The 22,276-nt window shown below is 42.9% G+C and overlaps 1 protein-coding gene and 1 long non-coding RNA gene across 3 annotated transcripts in view; one reads left to right on the forward strand and one right to left on the reverse strand.

Annotated features, from left to right (window-relative positions):
• The window catches only part of LOC135313134 (uncharacterized), a 58,448-nt gene that overhangs the window by 25,102 nt on the left and 11,070 nt on the right, over nucleotides 1-22,276 (reverse strand). The gene's annotated exons all lie outside the window — the stretch shown is intronic.
• The window catches only part of TECRL (trans-2,3-enoyl-CoA reductase like), a 73,776-nt gene that overhangs the window by 12,426 nt on the left and 39,074 nt on the right, over nucleotides 1-22,276 (forward strand). For both annotated transcript variants that reach the window (XM_064450183.1, XM_064450182.1), the window contains one exon: nucleotides 5,246-5,297. In XM_064450183.1, the coding sequence (XP_064306253.1) occupies nucleotides 5,246-5,297 (52 nt within the window). The remainder of the gene's footprint in view (nucleotides 1-5,245; nucleotides 5,298-22,276) is intronic.

The following is a 22,276-nucleotide window of genomic DNA, read 5'->3' on the forward strand; positions in this document are numbered from 1 at the left end:
CAAAACCAGTATTATATCTTTAAAGATGAACTTGGCTAGCGTAAATTGACATGACTGCACCTGGAAAGCATGTGGTTATGTGTATTCTTAGATAATTTGTCCCATAGTCACTGGAAATATTGGTCAGTTGGATTATGTCATATGCCAAAATTCATGTGACCACACAATAATCTAGGAGATTACTAAGCAACACAGTCCCCTACTCACGTATACTGGAAGTGACTTGAGCTAAAACCAGTTTCTTGAAAGACTGGCTTGAGATTAGAGCTAGCTCTTTAGCAGGCAGTTCATTGCAGTCTACTGAGTAAAATACTAAATTCCATATAAAGCCTTTGTGTAGTTGCTGACAACACTTGTCTATATGTAGTTAGTTCTATGTCATCTCCGTGGTGGGCTCATCTATTTATATCTCTTTGGACATGACCAGCACACTGGTTCACCAGGCTAACAAGAGAGCAGTGTAGGACACACTGAGGGAGGTTACAGTAAAATGGTACCCAAATTTTAATACTGTCTTCGAAAATTAACAATAAGAAAAAGTAATCTGATCTAGAATCCAAATTCAAAAACACAGAGATCAATTAGAACAGGTGTTTCCCTTATTAACTTTCTGTGAAATACAGCTGATTTCTAATAATTAAGCATGGTCCCAAAGCAAGTACAGGGTGCAAAAGCAGTAATGATGAATTATTTGTTGAGTGCTGAATTTGGAAATGACTTAGCTTTCGCATTAGCTGGTTACCTGTTTTGGGGTCGGATCCTCAGCTGCAATAAGCTGATGTAACCCTTTTGAACAAATTTACCCTGTCTGAAGAGGAGCTGTGTGGAAAATGACTGCCTGTTGGAAAGTAGGTGACTCAGCAGTGCAGCGGTACTCACTGAAAAAACATTCAAAGGGAAATGCTGAATGAAAGATCGCTTATTTGCTAAAATTATATTATTCAGATTCTTATTGATATTCTGCTAAACTCTGACCCCTAAAATAATTCTTTAGTGCAAGAACTGTGTGATGCAATTACATACAGATCATCAGATTTGTTATAATTCCTGGACTTATACATGTGAAAGAGGTATGAAAGTGGATAACTATCTGATTAGATTGCACTCACAGAAGGTAGTATTAAGTTCCCATAATATCCTCCACTTAGTGCTCTTCCTTGAGTCATAGCCTAAGTTACTAATACGGTATTTTAAATCTTAACAAGAAATGTGATGCTTTGTGCATTGCTGCATAAAGGAAGGCTAAAACTGGAATGGATGACCCAGAAGGTCCTTTCATTCTTGAATTCCTAAAAAATGAAGAGTTGCCTCAAATTGAAAAGTATTTTTGCTGTGAAGGTACAGGACAATCAGGATTTGAGGTTTTAAAATCATCCTTTTCTGAATGAAAAGCGCAATGAATACAACACACACCTGTAAAATCTGCATTTCTTCATAACATTTTTTTGTGAAGAAAAAGTAGTCTTGAACCTCACACATGACAGCAACTTACTAGAGAGTTAACTATATTTAAAATCTGGTGCTAGACTACAAATTATGAAGTTGGAGGGGCAACTGCCTTCACCATCAGACATACAAGATACTTGCCAGGTAAGAGGTGGTTTTACAGTGAAATCCGTCTTGTTTTAAATAAACCAAGGGTGGTCTTTCACTCTCTTTTCCCTTTGCATATTTGAAAAGCACTGAAATACAGGAAAAGGAAGGTTATAAAACAGAAATAATTTAAAAGAATAAAAGGAGAGTAAGGCTAATAAATACAGCGAAATGTTCCAGGGTGTTTTATTCAGTTAGCACAAAGGGGTAATAAGAGCAGATGCTGTTCCAGTCCTTACAATTCTTTAGCTTGTATTGATGTACAATGAAAAGAACAAAAGATAATTAATGGACTACGAAGAGGACACTCTTAGTAGTAAGCTGATGTCTCGGCATCCATCTTCACATTGATCAATATTAGAATCTATAACTTCACCAGTTGTTTTATGGGGTCTTTAAAAAAAAGGACACAGAATTATCAAGATCATAAAAAAATGTATGTAATTCTTTTGTGGCTGTAGCTTCATTATTCTGCCTGGGAAAGGACACTGCGATTCCTCTATGTCATAGCCCATTCGGAAGAGGAAGGTATTTGTGTTATTTTTCAACTTGCGATCTGTGTAGTTTGTCTCAAGTGGAAGGGTCCTTCTCTAAGCCAGCTGGCCTGTAAAACAAATGTCTTCCTGCCCTCCTGGCTGGATGTGTGCTCCAGGCCTTCCCTGGGCATGTGCAGCCCGTACAGTGTGGTGCCACACCGAGCTGCCAGACTGCGACTAACCAACCAAGTACATGCTCTGCCTGGGCCTGAGCTGGCAGGATTTAAACCAGCCTAAAGCAGCTTGGATGTACTCAGGCACAGCAGTGCTCTTGCTAATGAGCTCTGCCTCTCACAGGTGTCGTACAAAGAACAGTCCCCCTCAGCTGTAGCTACGCAGTTCAAGTACCGGCTTCGGATGTAGGGGAGGAGGTGTGTGATGGTTCACATCACACCACATGGGTACACTCACTGCTTCCTCTGCTGCAGCAGGCCATTGTAAGCACAGATCCTGGCAGGCACTTTGTAACTTTTAAACACCTAAGGCACGTGACTGGTTCTACAGGTAGACCTAAAACACAAGCTTAGATGGATTTTTTGATAGCTAAAGTTAGGTGATATGAATCCCATGGCTGGCATAGCAGGAGGGGAGAAAGCACTGAAAGCCTCACGTTGAAAAATGGGAGAGGGATGTAAAAGTAGAGTTTCTAAGAAGGGCTAGACTAGAAATTTTGCACTGATTGAAAGCAATGCTGACCTGAAGTCAACACATACTCAGAAGTGCAGGAGATGGAGACTGTGGGCTCTGTTTTGAGCTAGCGCTGCTCTGTTAGCATGCCCAGCTTAACAGTTTTTCAGCTTCCCTTGACTTAATCAGATGATCAGCTTTCCAGAGCATGGGTTGGCCCTGGCTACTCTTTCCCAGAACCCAGCATGGTGAGATGCTGATCTCCTGTAGGGATGCCGGCCCTGCAGTAATGTGTCTTATACTGTATTTAGAAAGCTAGATGATACTCCATCACATCAGAAAAGAGTATCCAGGTCTTTGGGCTGGCAACGCCAGCTCTGAAAACCTGCACAGCTGCCCTGAGCTAGGAGACATGACAGATTTTGGGCTGCAGTCTTGTGTGCCATGTGGTCATTGCCAGCTAATGGCACTTGCATCCATATCTGACGGATTCTGGGCTCCAGACCTCACAGCTGTGAGATTACAAGGTGTGAGAAAATAACTTCAGATATTTTTAGAGGTTTTGAAAATATAACCCCCCCCTTCTCCTGTATTCAAGCCCATAGCAGTAGTACACACTACAAGAAAAGGCACATGTAGACTATGGGAGATGTGGTGTTCCACTGGAGGTTGCATAGAATGACTTAAGTACAATGAGTACAGATCAAATGTTTTCTTTCCTTTTTGCACTGAGAAAGATAAGATGATGACTTCTACTGTTCCCTGTAGCTGGGAAGGAAAGGGATCCAACTGGCTTCAGGAATTCCAAAAGCAATGTCCCCTTCATGGCCCAATACTGTTCAACATGGTTTGGGTGCAACACAGACCTTGGTGATGTCAGGGAGGGGGAAAGCGCACATCCTTGTTTCAGGGAATCCAGCCCCTGATTTGGGTGAAGTTGGAATTGTTTAGCAGGTGCATCAGAGAGACAAGTGGTGTTTAAGTAGAGGTTCATAAAGAGCAGTTTCCACAAATAAGGTCTTTTCCAGTGCCCAGTAAAACCCTCTGTGACTGTGGAAGAGAAAATGTTTTCTTCTAAACCCAAAGAAAAAGCTAGGAAAAATCTGAGCTTTACATACCATTTAGCACAGGTATCATTTTACAACTTTAGACCATTGAAACCTGTACTGAGGTCTCTGCCTGTTTGTATTATTACTGGGAGCAAGTTGGCTTACTCCTAAGCACTAACAGCACATATATTGTATATTTGCATGGGGTATCAAATTATATGAGAGGAAAACTTCCCTTTCTGCACTGATCTGTTGCTTTTGAGTCAGCAATTTTATTTCCTTACATGAGTATTTCTCCAGACTTAGTCTTTTCAGCAAAACAACCTGTGTTACGGTGCTGACTGATCTCTGCTAGCAGAATTTCTTACGTTCTTCTCTACAGTTTTATGCATGGTTATTGTTACAATTCACTAGTTACTGTGTTCTGCTTGGATTGAGGGAAGCTGGAAATGGAGTGAACCAGGTGATAAGTGTACAGCCAAGGAAAATGGTGCCATGACTGTTTTTCTACCTCAGCCCAAAGAAATTCTGCCGCTCCTCAAGATTTTGCTAGGTATTGCCACCACTGGTATTAGCCTATGCTGCGCAAGTTCCTGAGGTCTCCAGGGAAGGTGGTTTTCTGCATTCTGCTGTCTGACTGCAGCGATGAGGTCTCTCACTAGAGGCAAAGCAGATGCTCATGGTTAAGACACAGTTCAATTTACTTCTCAGTCTCTGTGCTTAAATGAACAATGTAGAATATCAAATCAGTGTCAACTGCAAAGGGATGGTCTTGTTAAGACCTTGTCTCTTGCCACCTCGATCTCAACTCAACATACTACTTCCTGAAGTGTTCCATTGCCTTTCTTTGTAAATGCAGGGTACTTCTAAGCCTTTCACTCTAGTAAATCCTGTTTCTCAGACACTTCGTACCAAGTGTATTAAGAAATCAATATAGGTAATAGAAGAGAGCCTAAAAAGCCTCCAGACTGCCATCTTACACTGTGACACCTGGATTGCTTCATTGTACATGAACAACAGCATGCAGAAGCAAACTCATTTAAGGCAGAAACGACGGAACCTGCCACCTTTACTACTGGCCCCTTTCAAGTCTCTAAGAGCTAGGCCCCAGCATGCTTGAACATAACTTTAAAGATAACCCTTCAAGTAGTCCCACTGGTTTGATCTTGGGGGCAGTTGCTGCCTCAAGCAGGGCCAGAAGCTTTCCCTCTTGACCCTTGAGATTTAACCCTTCCATTGGCCAAGCAGAGGTGGCCCAGGTAATGTGTAAGTCAAATGTGGGCAGTCAACATGTGAGAGCAAATTTGCCAGTTTGCTTCATTATTGCCTAAGGAACTTGCAGAGAAATTGAATCATCCCTTCGTTAGAGAAGGGGAGAAGGGATTACAGAGTGAAGAAGACAGAAAAATTAATCTGCATGCATTTTGTTTTCTTTTCCAGGTACCTCCATCATCTACCCTTCTTGATGTGAAACACAAATTTCACAAAGCATGTAAGTACTATGGCTAGCAGGCTGGAGGTGTGGTTAGAGGCCTTTCAGCTTGCATAAACTGTCAAATTTATTTTTCATGAAATATCACATGAAAGCCGAGACTGGCTTGACAGCTCTAGTGCTAAGAGCAGTGTTTGGACTAAGGTTCTACTGTAGCTATCGCAGATGTGAGAGGCTGGAAGGAGAGGACTGCATAATTTATCACTGCCAGCCCATAAAGGGCAATACTTACCTATCCTCTTTTTAACATTACACAGTGTCAATTCAAGACAGCAACTGCACTTGCCCTCACAGTGTTATACTAGATAAGCTTCGATAACATTAGACTGCTTCAAGCTGACCATAAACAAACCATATAGACCAAATAACTACTGTAGTGGGGAACTCAAGCGCAGAGTGATTAAATTACTTATTTGGGAATGTACAGGCAATCTGACAGACTTCTCAACTGACTTAGCCATGTCTAGCTCCTTAATGGTCACGGTAATGCCCCTTTCTTCTTGTACCAGTTTTTGTGTTTTTCATATCCATGAGGAGGGGAGAAAATAGGGGGGGAGAGGGTAATTTTTGCACATACAGACTGAAGATATGGACCTTGAACATGAGAAGGGATGAGAACAATCATACTTGTAAATCCCTCTTTTCTTCCTGTCAGAACAAAGCAGTTTTGCTGGATGCTTCCTTTCTGCCTCCTCTTAGCCACATGCCTCCAGCCTTGACTAGAATGAGGTGGTTGGAAAGGTGGGAGAAAGAGCAATGAAAGTAGCTGAGCACCAAAGATTGATGGCATTTACCATTATCCACAGAACTGATGGTCAGGATTTTGGGGAGTGGAGCCAAAAGTACCTGCAATGTACAGGATGTATATGTGTGTATTTTTTTTATTCAGATTTGAAAAGACCTTTAAGGTCATCGAGTCCTACTATTAATCTCGCACCACTAAGTCTACCACTAAACCATGTCACTATGTGCCACACCTACATGTCTCTTAAATACGTCCAGAGATGGTGACTCAACTGCTTCCCTGGGCAGTCCGTTCCAATGCTTGATAACCCTTTCAGTAAAGAAATTTTTCCTGATATCAAATCTAAATCTCTCCTGGTGCAACTTGAAGCTGTTTCATCTCATCCTATCATTTGTTACCTGGTAAAGGAGACCGACCCCCACCTTGCCACAGCCTCCTTTCAGGTAGTTGTAGAGAGCGATAAGATCTCCCCTCAGCCTCCTCTTCTCCAGGCTAAAGAACCCCAGTTCCCTCAGCCACTCATCAGACCTGCTCTCCGGACCCTTCCCCAGCTTCGTTGCCCTTCTCTGGACACGCTCCAGCACCTCAATGGCCCTCTTGTGGTGAGGGCCCCAGTAGTGTGCCTTGAGTTCTGACATGCCAAACTACTGCTGTATCTGTGTTTGTAGAGATCCTAACTGTGCCACCCTTGCTCCTAGACTGAGAAATTTTTCTTTTGCTCCTGCCTGCGAAGTAAAGTGCAGTTGATGAGAAGGACTGGTAGCCTTGAGTGTGACTGACATTTGAGACGTACAGGTCAATGCAGGGCCTATTAACTTGAACTGGACTTCTTAGAACTGCAAAGGTATTTAGTGGAGTAGAAAAAGATGTAACAAGAATTGAGGGGTGGAAGTGAAGGCCAGAGAAACTCAAATTCCAAAAGGCAGGATGTTTTACTCTTGGAGTAAACATCTTAGATGATGGGTTTTCATTCTTTTTACAAAAAAGGGTATATTCAACTAAAATCTAGATGCCTTTTGCAAAAAAGCTTTAGTCAGACACTAATATCGAGTTCAGAGTAGGGTAAGTAGAAGAAATATTATGATTCTCTCTATCCTTAAAATTATATAAAACACTAAAGTTGAAGGCTTCTGTGGTTGCACAAAGGTTCATTTGATGAAGCAAAAGGCTTTTGACCTGACTGCTCCAAAACTACTTGCTTTCACTCCCTATAGGGGCTTGTAAAATGCAAAGTGGTTAAAGTTCAAAACCCCCACAGCTGAATATGAAAAGACTGAGAGCACAAGTTTTAATATTTCAGTCAGAGTATGTGTTCCCATCAGTTTCTGAAATCCAGTGCATTTCTGCCTAGACTCTCTTGAACCAGTTGAAACTGGATTTATATTGACGCAGCTTAAATCAATTGATGATCACTGGCACAGAGGTTTATGCCCATTTAACTGTAATGAGGTTTTTAATGGATTTGGGCTAAAATGGTACAAGTCTGTATGTAAGCCATTTTAATGTCACCTGTTTTCATATTTAGAGGTACCTTACTTCTCAAATACTCCCAGTGATGTAAGTGGAGCTGAGTGTAAAGGAAGACAGTAAGCAATACAACAACGCATGATACAAATAGTGAACTGAAACTCTGGAAGGGCTGGCATGTGCCTTCAATGCTTTTTCAGTTTTCAATTTTTTAGTTCACTTCCCACCACTCCCAGGAATACACCATGTCAGTGTCCTATGTCCTTTCTTCCCATTCCAGCTCATTGCTTTGATCTCTCTTTTCCAGTTCAGCCTGGATGTTGTTGTCTCATGAGGTTCCCCCCTCCTCCTCCTTTCCTACTTGCAAAGAACAAACCTTCCTTTTTTTCTCATCATATGGTTTGGAGCATGACAGCTTACAGAATACAGTTCTTTCAGGCAAGAGCTGAGAAGGGGCTAAAGCTGATCTGTGGATGCTTTTGGTTAGCACGCTTTTTTGTACTAGCTCATGCATTCATTTCTGTCATTCTGTGTGTGCCAGACTCGCGTGTTCCCCTATAATCTCTTGCTAAAACGCACTCCTACGCACACCCCCTTACAGTCTCCCTGTCTTCATACATTCTTCTTTGATCACTCATGCAATTAAGCTTTTTCCTCAGCTGGTATCTTGCCAGCCCTTCAGTGAGAGGAACCCTGTGCAGCAATTTCACAAGCATCATCTCTGTCACTGATCAGTTTTCGCTGCCTTACTCAAGAAAGGAGGAAAAAGACTGAATTATGAATTGCAGCACAAGAGGCTGTTAATCATAAATATATAAGAAATGGGATGCAAGTGACACATAACATGTTGTTGCTCAGTAGTTTCTAAGTTAGTCAAACATTAGTCTGGGTCTGTGTTTATATGAAAAGCAGAATATGGACTTAGAAATCCAGGAACAAATACTGAAATACTCCTCAGACCTCACTTCAGCAAAACTGTCTCTGCAGAAACAACCCTGGCAAAGCCTAACCCTGTGCTTTCTGCGGCACTGAGTTCAGGGGGCCAATCCTAGTTTTATCGCTGGAGATTTGGGGATCTATGAGCTCTCAATGGAGAATAACCAATTAAGGCAAACTGCCATTTCCGTGGGAATTCAAAGGCTTTCTCCAGACTGAATCGGCCCCTGTTTGCTGAAGTCCCTGCCCCTGGCAGCACCAGTCAGGGTCAGCACAGAACAGCAGTTTCCCCTGTTGCAGCCTTCCAGCCATCAGCTCTACAAGGGCTTTCTGTAACAGATGTTAGATCCAGGCTGTCATGCTTAATAGCAAACATCACACCTGCCCACCATGAATATGTCTAATCCTTTTTAAACCTACTTACACTTTTGACCTCAGCAAAATCCGCTGGGAAGGAGCTTTGCAGTGTAAGTATGCTGAGGACAAAAATACATCTATAGTGGCATCATACAAATGTCTACATTTTTATTGCTTGGTGTTTTCTGCCTGAAATTGAGTGGCAGCTGAGTGCCTGGCTGTTACTGGCCATCACACTGTACTGTCTAAGGTATGGTCAAAGAAGCCTCAATCAAATTGGTGCTGTGCAGTAGGAGACTTTACTATTTTTCTCATTCCTTTGGCTAGGTGGCAGAGGGGAAACCAAGCCGAAAACTAAGTGTATAAAAAGGAATCCTTTTGTCCCATTTTTTTCAGTTGCTTCTGATGAGTTGGGTACGTGGCATTTTCTTTATCTGTAAAGATTATGTTTTCAATGGGGAAGGAAATACCTTGTAGGCTAAACTTCACAAGGTCTTGTCCTTGTCCATAACTCTTCACCTTTAATTTATTTTTATCTTTGCAAAATGTATTGGACTGGTGGGGGAGGAAATCTTACAGATAGAATATGAAAAACTGTAACAATAATGCTAGTAATTCAAGTACCACATAACTAAAAATACCTCTAGAGCAGGTAATATAGTGGAGTCAGTGATCATTAAATATTTTCAAGGTTACTGCACAAAAGTTGCTGAAAAAGCTCTTGAAAGAAGAGGAAGAACAGAAAGGAGGGGAAGAAATAAGATCTTAGCAATACTGTAACAAACTCATGGATGCAACCTCCTGCACAAGAAGGCAGCACAACTAGAGTTACTCTTTGAAGTCAGAAGAGTGAGCTTAGGGAGGCCAGAAATTGCACTCTAGGTAGAAGGAGCAGGCAGGGAAAGAAGGGCAGATGGGAGTAGAAATAGGTGGAAAGAAAAAGGGAAGTTGAAGAACAAACTGAAAACAACCCATACAAAATATCCCAATCTGCAGAGGGGAATGAGGTGCTCAAGGAATAAGGAACAATACAGGCTGCCACCTGTCCCAATAAAACATTAACTCCTTCAGCTCCAAAATTGCAGGCCCCCATCTAAGCTAACAGATGTTACATAGCGTATTTAAAATAAGCAATGTCAATGAAAGTAAATAATTAAGAAAGAAATTGTCAGTAGATGGCACTCAAGAATAAATAGCATCATTTCTGGACACTATGAAACTTCAGAAGTTTGCTATACGTTCTTCCAGCCGATTCTTACAGGTATTTCTCTAGCGATCCTAAGAACTATGTTCCCTGGAAAACCACTGAGATATTTTCTGTTACTTTCTTCTAGAGAGGTCAAGGAGAAAGACAGTGTAATTCTTTCTTCATGGTGGGGATCAATCTCTCTTTTACTGCCTTACAGGCTGTAGGGCAGTGTGTTAGGATGCATTCATCCACCAGGTTTTAACTACAGCTCTTGACCTGGATATACCCCAGAACCCATAGGAGAACTGTCAGCCCCTTAGATGTCATCACCCTCCACACCGCCCGGTCAAAGTGTACCCTGTCTGACTCCCTGCACAAAAGCAAGGTCAGAGGCTCCTGTGCACGCCCTTCCAACACTCCATTTCACTGAGTCTGTCAAACACTCCCACTGATTTCCAAGTGTCTCGAATAAGGTTGCCTAATGCAAGGAGATACCGTACCATCTCAGAGGACAAACATAAGCAGATGTACCACATCACACAATTCTTTCCAAGCTGCATGGGAGACCTCTGGAAGCTGGAAGGACAGCAGCATTTTAAAACCAACAGGTTATTGTTTACCCAAAACCCTGAAGCAGATCTTCAAAACACAGAACAGTGGAAGCCAAACTGGCCTGGTGAAGAGCAAGAGGAAGAATCCCTCATTGCTTAGAAATCACAAGGCAAGCCTTGTGAGAGGAGCTTAAGGCACATGAGGTACTAAAACTAATTCTTTAGTGGAAGAGGTTCTCTTTCTTTTCTCCTTTCCAAAAAGTCTACTAAGGGTTTTCATTCTCTGAATCTGCAACTTTCCTGTTTTTCACTCTCTGAATCTGCAACTTTCCTGTTTTTAACGACATCTGAGAGCTAGTAGTATGATTCCAAAGGCAAAAGCTTAAGGAAGAACTCCATATTTTGCCAGGCCCGTGCTAAAACACAAGAGCTGGATGCAGAGCTGTTGCTGGAAAGGATGGCTGTTCGTACTGCATCATGTAATTCCCTTCTAGAGGCTGGCTGTGATGTTAAACTGCAAGGCTCAGAGAGGTGAGAAAGGATGCTGTGGGGATTAGTCATTAAGAGCAGTACCAGGGAGAACGGTGACTGCTAAGCCAGTGCCTTGCCTACCGGCTCTGTGTAATCAGGACTGTCTGATAACAGTCCTGCTGAGAACCTGCAGTTCCTCTGATTTCTCCACACTGTCTATTACAGATGGATTCTCAGGTTGAAGAAAGTTAATGAAATGTGTCAATTTTGATGCCTGGAGAGACTCATGTGCCCGATGAATACACCTGCTGGGGACTCAGAGAAGCTGAATTATGCTATTTATGGCTCTCCCAAGCTGACTTCATAGTCTTGGCCTGTCAATCACCCAGAAGCCCTTCATGTGTCTCACAAACTGAAGAGACCCAAATAAGTTATATCTAGGACATAGAGCCTTCCAGAGGGATCTTTCTTGTGCCCTGTATTAGGAAATCAGGCTTTGAAAATGCCAACATTTTGGAAAGAGGGCAATAACCGGGTACTGCCATGAGTCGCCTTGTGTTGGATGCACTTCTCGGACAGAAAGGCAGCTGCAAAGTCTATGGCTTTTAATAAATCTCAGACTCCTTCCTCTGTGTTTTTATCCTAAGTAGTTCATGCTATCCCAGAGTCACAGCTCGAATCCATATACGAATGAGTTTTCAAAGGGACAGGCAATATCCTGCTGTGCAGGCTGTCTGACTGCAGAGCTCATAGGCTCACCGTTACGCCCCCAGTGCAGATTTGCAGAGTGCATTGGGTTGGCAGTCACATCCAACTATTGTTTTCAATAAATTTTTCCCTTTCTGCATTCATAACAACTCAATTGGAAATTAACAACGAAGGCAAATCACTAGGGATGGGCAGTTATTGCAAATGGGCACTAAGAAGTACAGTGATTTCATCTGGGTAAATTGCTCATTCATCTGTGCTGACTTTGTAAATGAAAATGACTAGATTAGGAGGAAACATGATTATATTTATTTCATCTTATATTTATAATTTATTTTTGGTTTAGTCACACAGCAGATAGCAATAGAAGCCGAGTTTACGGTGATTTTCAGTATCCCTCAAATGACACAATCCTAAGTTCTTTTTACTTCTCTATGCCTGTCAACACAACTCAGTTTACTAGAAACTCCTTGAATTTCTTGTTACTGCCACAGTGAGGCTTGTATATTCTTAAACTCTTTCCTTTGTGTTTTACAAGGCTAAGCACAAAGTAAGCAACAGCTGCTGGCACAAAACTCAAACCATTTGCTACCCTGTTCCTCCCCAGCTCACAATCAGAGATCTAGTGTGTGAGTAAATTGCTTCCTGCCTCTGCAGCGTGTGCATGTCAGAACAGAGACCTAAATTCTTGCCTTGGCATGCTGCTTCAGCCACGAGGCCTGCCCGTCCAGTAGGCTTCATTTCTGATGTGTGCAGGAAGACGTGTCAGGAGGATGACCTCCTCTCAGCTTATTTGTGGCATATCTGTGCAAACCTCTCAGCACAAAATACAAGAGTCTGTCTGCTGGTGCAGATTTGCATAACTTGAATTTATGGCTTAGCTGTCAAAATAATTGAAGCACGGTTGTGAAAGCTGGAAATACTTTCACTTCTTTTGTAATAACCAGACAGGAAATGAAAATGGCATCATTAACCTAACACAGTTAAAAGAAAGAAGCAGCCAAACTGAGTTAGCCTCATGATTTTAATTTTCAAAGTGACTAAAAATTAATGTTATACTTAGACCCCCCAAATCTCTCTTTTTCCTTTTTTTTTTTTCCTCCCACATTCTGTGTTGGAATAACAGAAAACCTTTTTTACAGAATTTACAGAAAATTCTGGCCAGTTTTTGAAAGGGAGAGACAATGCATGGAGCACTCCAGCTGCAGTTGCAGCGGTGTAGCTGTTGGGCAGCTCTCCAGAAGGTGCCATGCACTTCACAGACACTGTTTTGCATCCCGAGCTGTGGTCATAACCCTCCCATTTGAGCCCTGACTCATGTGTCTTGTTGACACTGCTAAAGCCCAGAACTTGCATTTGGGCATTCTAGCTGGGGTGGTGATTTCTGACTTCTTGCTCCCAACTATTGGACTTGATAATGAGAGCAAGCACCAGATGAGGCACCTGCAGTTCACTTTTGCTGAGAATTTTAATCTCTTTATAAGTTGTGGAGAAAGAAACGTTATATCAGTCTGAAAAACATCTGATCAGATATCCCTGGAGTTTTGCTTTCTGAAATGTACATGTGGTTACAAAGGATATTTTCATTATGTACTGAATTAAGAAACTATGGTTGAGGTCTTGCTCACCCAGATGATTTAGAAGCAGTGCACTTAGTAACATAGGATCTTAAGCAAGACTTTTAGGGTCAGACTTTTAAAGCATTTTGGTCTTTTATAGATAACAATAAAAGCCAAGGGCCAACTAGAATTTTTGAAGCCTCCTGATTCACACTGAAATGAAGGTGATGTTTAAGACTTAGGTCTTTAAGACTTGATTCAAAACGAGTGGGAGTCACACTATTGACTGGGGTGAGTTGTGTGCTAGACACTTTCTCCCTTTTGAGCTTCATTTTCTCATCTATAAAATAAGAATAATTAACCTGCCTTTCATCCACCTTGGGATCTTTTGTCTGTTTTGGCTGTGATCCCGCAAGAAACATTTGGGACAAAGAGTGACTTAAATATATGCCTAATGACCTATTGAACCAGAGGGAGTGAGGTGTCTAAAACACAAAAGCCAGGCTTTCCATTAAATGCTCATAGAATTAAGACGACCTTCAGAAAAAACCAGCAATATTTAAACTAGCAATATAAAAAGTGAATATCAACTCAAAAACCTTAATGGAAATTCACATTATTTCTCTTTTTTTTTTGGCAGCTGCTACATCTGATGTTGTTGCATTTCATTAGCAGGATTACAGATATCATTTCAGATGAGTAACATAATAAAAGAAAAGGCAGCAAATCTATTGAGATGTAGCTTGAAGCAGAACTGGCCCTCTCTGCTCTCTGGGATATTGTTCCCAGCTGAGATTTACAGGGCTCTAACAATGCATCACAAATGACATCTTATGTAAACAATCAGAGAACAAATGTGAGATGCTATTTAAATGCCTCATTAAGAAAAGGAAATTTCATAGCTAGATTCTTTGCTTTTCGTGCCTTTGCAGTAGATTTAATTGACAGATCTAGATGAGAAACAACAAAATTTGTTTACCAGAATTGCCTATTATTAGTTACAATGTGTCTTATATTAGTGCCTGTGGCTCAACTGAAAAAAGGACAGTACAAGGCCCTATAGAAACAATCCAGGCCCTAAAGAATATCTAGTCTCAGGTAAAATAAAGAAAGAGATCTTACTGAACTGTTAATAGAAGATGCCAAAGTAGTTTGGGTTTTTAAACAGCTCCTACGTTAATTTAAACGCAGGTATTACACTTTTGTCTGAAAAACAGATAGACTTCCAGAGTTAACCCGGTGTTCACGACCAGATGGATGTGGGCTTAATGTTCATTCAAGGAATTTAGGATACTAAAAGCCACAGTGGGTCTTCATGGTTGTAAAAAGAATCTCATGTCTGTTAATAGACAGATGCCTGTTGATTGCGGCAGGGTCAAGGGCACTTCAGGCCTTTAAACACGCTCTGAATCTACGTGAGGTTTTTCATAGGAATCCCTGGGCTTTTGGACAGCGGAGTTGGGCAGGTGGCTTTACAGAAAGATCCAACAGTTTCTCTTATGAGTAGCTGCATGGAACGAGTCTGCACGAAACATTGCAGGGACTTATTGTAAAACAGAGCTGACAGGCACTGGATGACAGAAGAGTTGGAAAACTCAGGGAGAGCATGAGAAAAAAAAAGACACGGTGTCACCTCTGCTAGAGAGGACAGAGAAGAGGCAGCAGCTTCAGCTGCGAAGTTAAGAGCTTCCTCCAGGTCTTCTCTGCCTCATGGCTTCCCTGGCTGTTCTTCTGCAGCTCCCAGCTTCCACAGGGCCAACATAACAAGTAGCTGCAATTCTGCGGGTAGGGTCAGGTGAGCAGGACAAGAGCAAGGGAGGCTGTTCAGACCTGAATGTGAGGGATGTCACACAGTGACAGTGACTTTTTTTGTATTTGTTTACACTGTCTCTTTCTCTCTCTCATATTTGTAGCCTATATATTTATTTATTTTCCTGTTTGGGCATGGGGAGAAAGAAACCCTAAAAACAACCAAAATAAATCTTTCAAACAAAACTTGATATCTGCCACTGTTCCAAGATAATGAAAGCAATACATCAAAGACAAGAAGCTAAACAAATGATTCACAATAAAAATAATGTAGTAGAGGAGACTTCTGCCTCTTTCTAAATTGTCCCCAAATTGCAATCATATTGAATGTATTTGCTGTTGGAGAAGATTCACCATTGAAATAATCAATATGCGAGTTATACTGGATCTGCAGCTCATTCACAACCTGTGCCGATGTAAAATGTGGGCTGGCCTTGCCCAGTGTCTGGTTCTCGTTGCTGCTACTGGATTTTAGGTGTCTTTATGCATCTACCCTTGTATTCCAGTCTTGCATTTAATTATTTCTAGTCTCCCAATCATGGCCTACCAACCAATGTTTGGTTGAAACTAATTCCTATCCCCACCAATTAGTCTCAAAGTTGTCAACGAAGGACCCAAACACCTCATCTCATATCTGGGGAAACAGAAGTAGAGACACCTCTAGAACCCTCAGAAAACCTGGAAAGAGAAGCCAGTCTCTGAGGCTATGGGGTGTTTAACCTACTACCTTCCCTTTCAAATTATTTTAATCTCGTTTTTGAACATTTGAAAAGAAGCAAACACCAATGCAAATAGATGGGGCCTCTGAAAGTGTGTAAAGCTTAGTATCTAGCTAAAAGCAGATGGGGACATTTCTGGAATAGTCTCATCTTTAGAAGAGCAATCCATTTTTTCCTGGAGATAAGCCCGGTATCCATTAGGTAAGAGCAGTGGTTGCTATATTCCCATGCAGAAAGCTGACAGCATGTGGTTTAGATTGACCGTTGCCAAGGACTGTCTTAATTTACACTGAGATGACTGTGTGGCAGCACCTTTGTTGAAGGAACATTTCTGATCCCTAAGAAAATGACACTGTTCTCGAGGTTTTGAAGATCTGTCACAAACTTTCCATTTTGAACCGAGTAGCTTTTGTCCAAACACACTGAATTCAGTACTGGCTAGATGCCTTGATATGAGGCGAGCTTTGAATGTGGCAAAGTATAGCCATATTTGCTGTATGATCCAAACAAGATTTACCACATAAAGCTACAGGCATTTGAGCCCAGGGAAAAGGCTGGTGTTTCTGTATACAGTGTCACTGAATCATAGACTCATTTGGGTTGGAAGAGACCTTTAAGATTATCAAGTCTAACCATTAACCTAGCAATGCCAGGTCCACCACTGAACAATGTCCCCCACCTACACATCTTTTAAATACCTCCAGGGATGGTGACTCAACCACTTCCCTGGACAGCCTCTTCCTGTGCTTGACAACCTGTTCGGTGAAGACATTCTTCCTAATATCCAACCTAAACCTCCCCTGATGCAAATTGAGGCTCTTTCCTCTCATCCTATCGCTAATTACTTGGGAGAAGAGACCAACACCCACCTCACCACAGCCTCCTTTCAGGTAGTTGTAGAGAGCGATAAGTTCTCCCCTCAGCCTCCTCTTCGCCAGGCTAAACAATCCCAGCTCCCCCAGCCACTCCTCATCAGACCTTCTCTTCAGACCCTTCACTAGCTTTGTTGCCCTTCTCTGGACACGCTCCAGCACCTCAATGTCCTTCTTGGAGTGAGGGGCACAAAACTGAACACAGTATTCGAGGTGCGGCCTCACCAGTGCCGAGTACAGGGGCACGATCACTGCCCTGCTCCTGCTGGCCACACTGTTCCTGATACAAGCCAGGATGCTGTTGGCCTGCTTGGCCACCTGAGCACATGCTGGCTCATATTCAGCCAGCTGCCAACCAGCACCCCCAGGTCCTTTTCCTCCAGGCAGCTCTCCAGCCACTCCTCCCCAGGCGTGTGGCATTGCATGGGGTTGTTGTGACCCAAGTGCAGGACCTGGCACTCGGCCTTGTTAAACCTCATACAATTGGCCTCCGCCCATGCTGTCCAGATCCCTCTGCAGAGACTTTCTACTCTCGAGCAGATCGACACTCCTGCCCAATTTGGTGTCATATGCAAACTTACTGAGGGTGGACTTGATCACCTCATCCAGATCATTGATAAAGATATTAAACAAAACTTGCCCCAAAACTGAGCCCTGGGAAACCCCACTTGCAACTGGCCACCAACTGGATTTAACTCCATTCACCATAACCCTTTTGGCCTGGCCATCCAGGCAGTTTTTAACCAGCAAAGAGTACACTTGTCCAAGCCATGAGCAGCCAGTTTCTCCAGGAGAATGTTGTGGGAAACCGTCAAAGGCTGCTGACTGGGGCTGATCACCTGATTGTCCTGTACATGCTGTGTGATGGCACTCAAGACCTTCCCCAGCACTGAGGTCATACTGATAGGCCTGTAGTTCCCTGGGTCCTCCTTCTGGCCCTTTTTGTAGATGAGTGTCACTTTTGCTAACCTCCAGTCAACTGGGACGCTCCCGGCTAGCCAGGACTGCTGATAAATGATGGAAAGTGGCTTGGTAAGCACTTTCACCAGCTCTCTTGGTACCCTTGGGTGGGTCCCATCCAGCCCCATAGACTTGTGTGTGTCTAAGTGGTGTACTAGGTCATTAACAATTTCCCCTTGGATTATGGGGGCTTCATTCTGCTCCCCATGCATGTCTTTCAGCTCAGGGCTGGGTACCTGGAGAACAACTGGTCTTACTATTAAAGACTGAGGCAAAGAAGGCATTAAGTACCTCAGCCTTTTCCTTATCATTTGTCCCTATGTTTCTCCCATCCACTAAAGGATGGAGATTCTTCTTAGTCATCCTTTTGTATCTAGTGTATTTATAGAAATATTTTATATTGTCTTTTATGGCAGTAGCCAGATCAAGTTCTAGCTGGGCGTTGGCCCTTCTAATTTTCTCCCTGCATACCCTCACGACATCCTTGTAGTCCTGCTGAGTTGCCTCCCCCTTCTTTTTTTTTTTACTGAGTTCCAGCCAAAGCTCTCTGTTCAGCCATGCCAGTCTTCTTCCGCACCAGCTTGTCTTCCAGCACACGGGGACGGCCTGCTCCTGCGCCCTTAAGGCTTCCTTCCTGAAGAATGCCCAGCCTTCTGGACTGCTTTGCCCTTCAGGGCTGCCTCCCAAGGGACTCTGTCAAACAGTTTCCTGAACACCCAAAGTCTGCCCTCTGGAAGTCCATGGTGACTGTTCCGCTGACTCCCCTCCTTACTTCTCCAAGAATCAAAAACTCTATCATTTTGTGATTGCTATGCCCAAGACATCTTCCAACCATCACATCACGCACAAGTCCTTCTCTGTTCATGAACAACAGGCCCAGCAGGGCACTTTCCCTAGTCGGCTCACTCACCAGCTCTGTCAGGAAGTTATCTTCCACGTGCCCCAAGAACCTCCTAGACTGTTTCCTCTCCACGGCATTGTATTTTCAGCAGACATCTGGTAAGTTGAAGTCCCCCCATGAGAACAAGGGCTAGTGATTGTGAGACGTCTCCCAGCTGCTTATAGAATATTTCATCTGCCTCTTCATCCTGGTTGGGTGGTCTGTAACAGATCTTCACCATGATATCTGCCTTGTTGGCCTTCCCCAATTCCTATCCTTAAACACTCAACCCTATTGTCACCATCATTAAGCTCTAGACAATCCAAACACTCCCTAACATACAGGGCTACCCCAGGGCCTCTCCTCCCTTGCCTATCCCTTCTGAATTGTTTCTAGCCATCAATCGCTGCACTCCAGTTGTGTGAGTCATCCCACCATGTTTCCATGACGGCAACTACATCATTGCTTTCCTGCTGCACAATGGCTTCCAGCTGGTCCTGTTTGTTGCCCACACTGCATGCATTGGTGTAGATGCACTTCAGCTTTTGGGGAAAGAAGTCCTTAGTCCTATGTGACCATTCTCAGGTGCTTCTGTAGTTTCTAATACATCAATAGGCCTTGCATCTTTGCTGCCTCATGGATCTCCATCCCCTACCTCCACTGAGATGGCAGACTGAAGGACCTTGCTAGCACACTGTCCCTCAAACATTGGTGTGCCACCCTCAGGCTTATCTCTAGCAAGCCTGGTTTTATCCCTTCCCCCCTTCAAATCTAGTTTAAAGCTCTTTCAATGAGCCCTGCTAACTCCTGTGCAAAGATCCTTTTCCCCCATTGAGACAGATGTACCCCATCTGTCGCCAGCAAAGCTGGTATCATGTAGGCTGATCCATGACCAAAACCCCCAAAATTCTGCCAGTGACACCAGCCTCAGAGCCAGATATTGATCTGCTGGCTCTTACTGTTTCTTCCCTCATCATTCCCTGCAACTGGAAGGAGAGAGGAGAACACTGCTTGTGCTCCTGATCCCTTAACCAGTTCTTCCAAGGCCCTGAAGACTCTCTTAATTGCCCTGGGACTTCTAGTTGCAACTTCCTTGCTGCCTACCTGAAAAATCAATAGTGGATAATAATCTGAGGGCTGTACCAGGGTAGGAAGTTTTCTCTTCATACTTTGCTCCAATTTGGTCTTAGATAAACTTTTAAATTATTTAGCACACACCTTGGAAAGTCTTAACTTTCCCTTCACCTCTTTTGTTATTACTGTTGTGATGACATATTGGGTGTGGGTTTAAGGCTGCAGTCTGGACACTAACCTGTTTTCAATGCACACTTACATTTTGACTTGTTTTTTGGGTAATATGGCTCATACTTTTGATTTACCATCACAATGAATATAGGAGGTACCATGTTTTCCAATCAAGATTTACAGCTCAGAAAGCTAAGTCATGCCTAGCATCTGTTAATGAGACTGGATTTTCTCCTTAAGGCAGGCAAGCTTAACTTCATAGCCTGCCAACCAGAAGTTACCAAAACTTCAAAGGTAAGAAAGTTTATAGTCTAAATTGTTCCGTAAACATAGTTAGAAACAAAATCTGATGGTAGAAAAAGTAAAAAGAGAACTGTACATGGAAAATCAGAGGCTGAAAAAGAAGCAGTAAGCCAGTCACCGAACACAAGACTAGGTTATTTTTTTCTGGTTTGAAATATACATCTTCACTTTCTCCATAAGCAACTCTGAATTCTGAAAAAATATCTTTGAAAACTTTCAACTAATTCTGCCTGCAAATAAGGCCAGATCCAAAAATGGTTACCGAATGGCACAGAAATAGAACAAACAGAAGGTCATGCCAGTGATTTATTTGCTTTGAACAACATATGTTGCTCTGGTTTAAATACATACTAACAGGAAGGCAATTTTTTCTTATATTCTGCCATTAGAGCACAAGTTCAGAGTTCACAAACAGTCTAGACGAGTTGAGGCTATAGCATTTGCAAAGGAAAATCAGTAGAGGTGTTCAAAGGCCACGAAGACTTTTCTCTATAGATTGGGATGAAATGTCATCCCTCAGGTATGACAATGAACATATTCACCAAGCAATATCACCATAATCAAGTCTCTCATGGGCTGTGTCTGTATAACTGTGGAAAAGCAGTTTGCTGATCAGTTTTAAGCACATTACACTTCTTTCTACATGGTTGTGTCGTGGTTGACATGCAGACAGCCTTCCTGGGCTCATTTCCTGCTGGGAGACCTTGGGATGGCTGGTCCTGTGTTCTCTGTGTGGGCTAAAGCATCACTCACAGCGTGCAGAGGAGGCGACCTGGAATCAGCCATGTTTGCAGTTAATCCTCACATCATTTCTGTTCACTGGAAAGGTACTATAGCCTCATCTCACAGCAGGGGAATGGCAGCATGCAGAGGGAAAATTATTTGTCCTCTGTCATAGAGCTGGGATGGGAAAAGCAGTTTCCCAAGCCTCGTGGCAGTGCTTCTGAAGCACTGAAGCCTCTGCTCAACCTAATTAATGTGGTGGGTCGGAGGAATTAAACCAGGACAAATAAACTTCTCCCAGGAAGGACATGGGAACATGACTGAGCCTCTGGCTCACATGCTAGTGTCCAATCTGCTGCCAAAGCAGGGCAGATCTGTGCTGCCTTTTCCTTGTTGCTTGTGGAGAAAATACAGTTTAGCCCTCTTATTAGTGGAGATTAATTTTCAGTGAGGTGAATTTACCAATGAATTTATAACAAATTAATTCGCACTAAGGAAGAAATCATGTCAGTTCAAATGTGTTCTGTTAATTGTCGATGGCACTGGTGTGGCCATTAGATACAAAAAACCTGTTGCTATTAGGGGTTAGTTGGGGAATGCATCCTGATTAGATTAGAGGCTGGAGGGAGCGCTATTCCCTGGACAGGCAAATAATGAAAGAAAATTATACTTCATTAGCATATTTTATTAGCTAATTGACTAAGGAATGCTTTTAAAGAAACGTAGCTAGAGCCTGGGATAAGACTCTTCTCTGCCTAGTACATCTGAGGTGGAGGCACAAACGAGCTTTTGAGGTATCTTTGCTGTATCAGCTGTGATTGTTGGACCACCGGGTACTTTCTGCCTGCTGTAACGTGCACGGGTGCTGTACCGCATTCAGACAGCATGCAAGCAGCACGGAGTAAACCAGCTACCTCGCCAGTCCCTGGTGCAGCAGCGTGGACAGCTGTTACTTAAATGTACTTCGCAGTTGTGCTGATTGTGGTAGTGTCCAGACAAGAGCTTTCTGAAGTGAGGGGGAAATGACCTGTGTTATCAGTGTTCTGAAACCCAGCGTATCACATACCACCTTCATTGCAAGGCACAGTACTCTCTGTTCTCTCAGAACCTGGGACAGGCTGACCATGAACAAAGGCTTTAAGAGCGACAACAGTTTAAAACTGGCCTTTATATCTTATTGCTTGTGTTTTCTGAGACCACAAGGACGGTCAGATACCTCTGTTTAAATGCTCTGCTTCGCCCCCTATGAAACCCTTGGCTGGGCTGGCTACTGCCACACCAGTAAAAGGTATTTGAGCAGTTAAGGATTCAGATAGACAGCAACTGGTTTCATAAACCACCAAACATTAAGCTGCCTTTTTAAAAATCCCATGTTAGAATATGGACAGACAGAGAAGGAAAGATATTTTTAGTCCCTGAAACACATATTTAGTGTGGCAAATGTATGTTCCTTAACATGCAGTTTCTCATGTTTGGGTCGCCCTT

Source organism: Phalacrocorax carbo, chromosome 4, assembly GCF_963921805.1.
Source record: "Phalacrocorax carbo chromosome 4, bPhaCar2.1, whole genome shotgun sequence".
NCBI lineage: Eukaryota > Metazoa > Chordata > Aves > Suliformes > Phalacrocoracidae > Phalacrocorax > Phalacrocorax carbo.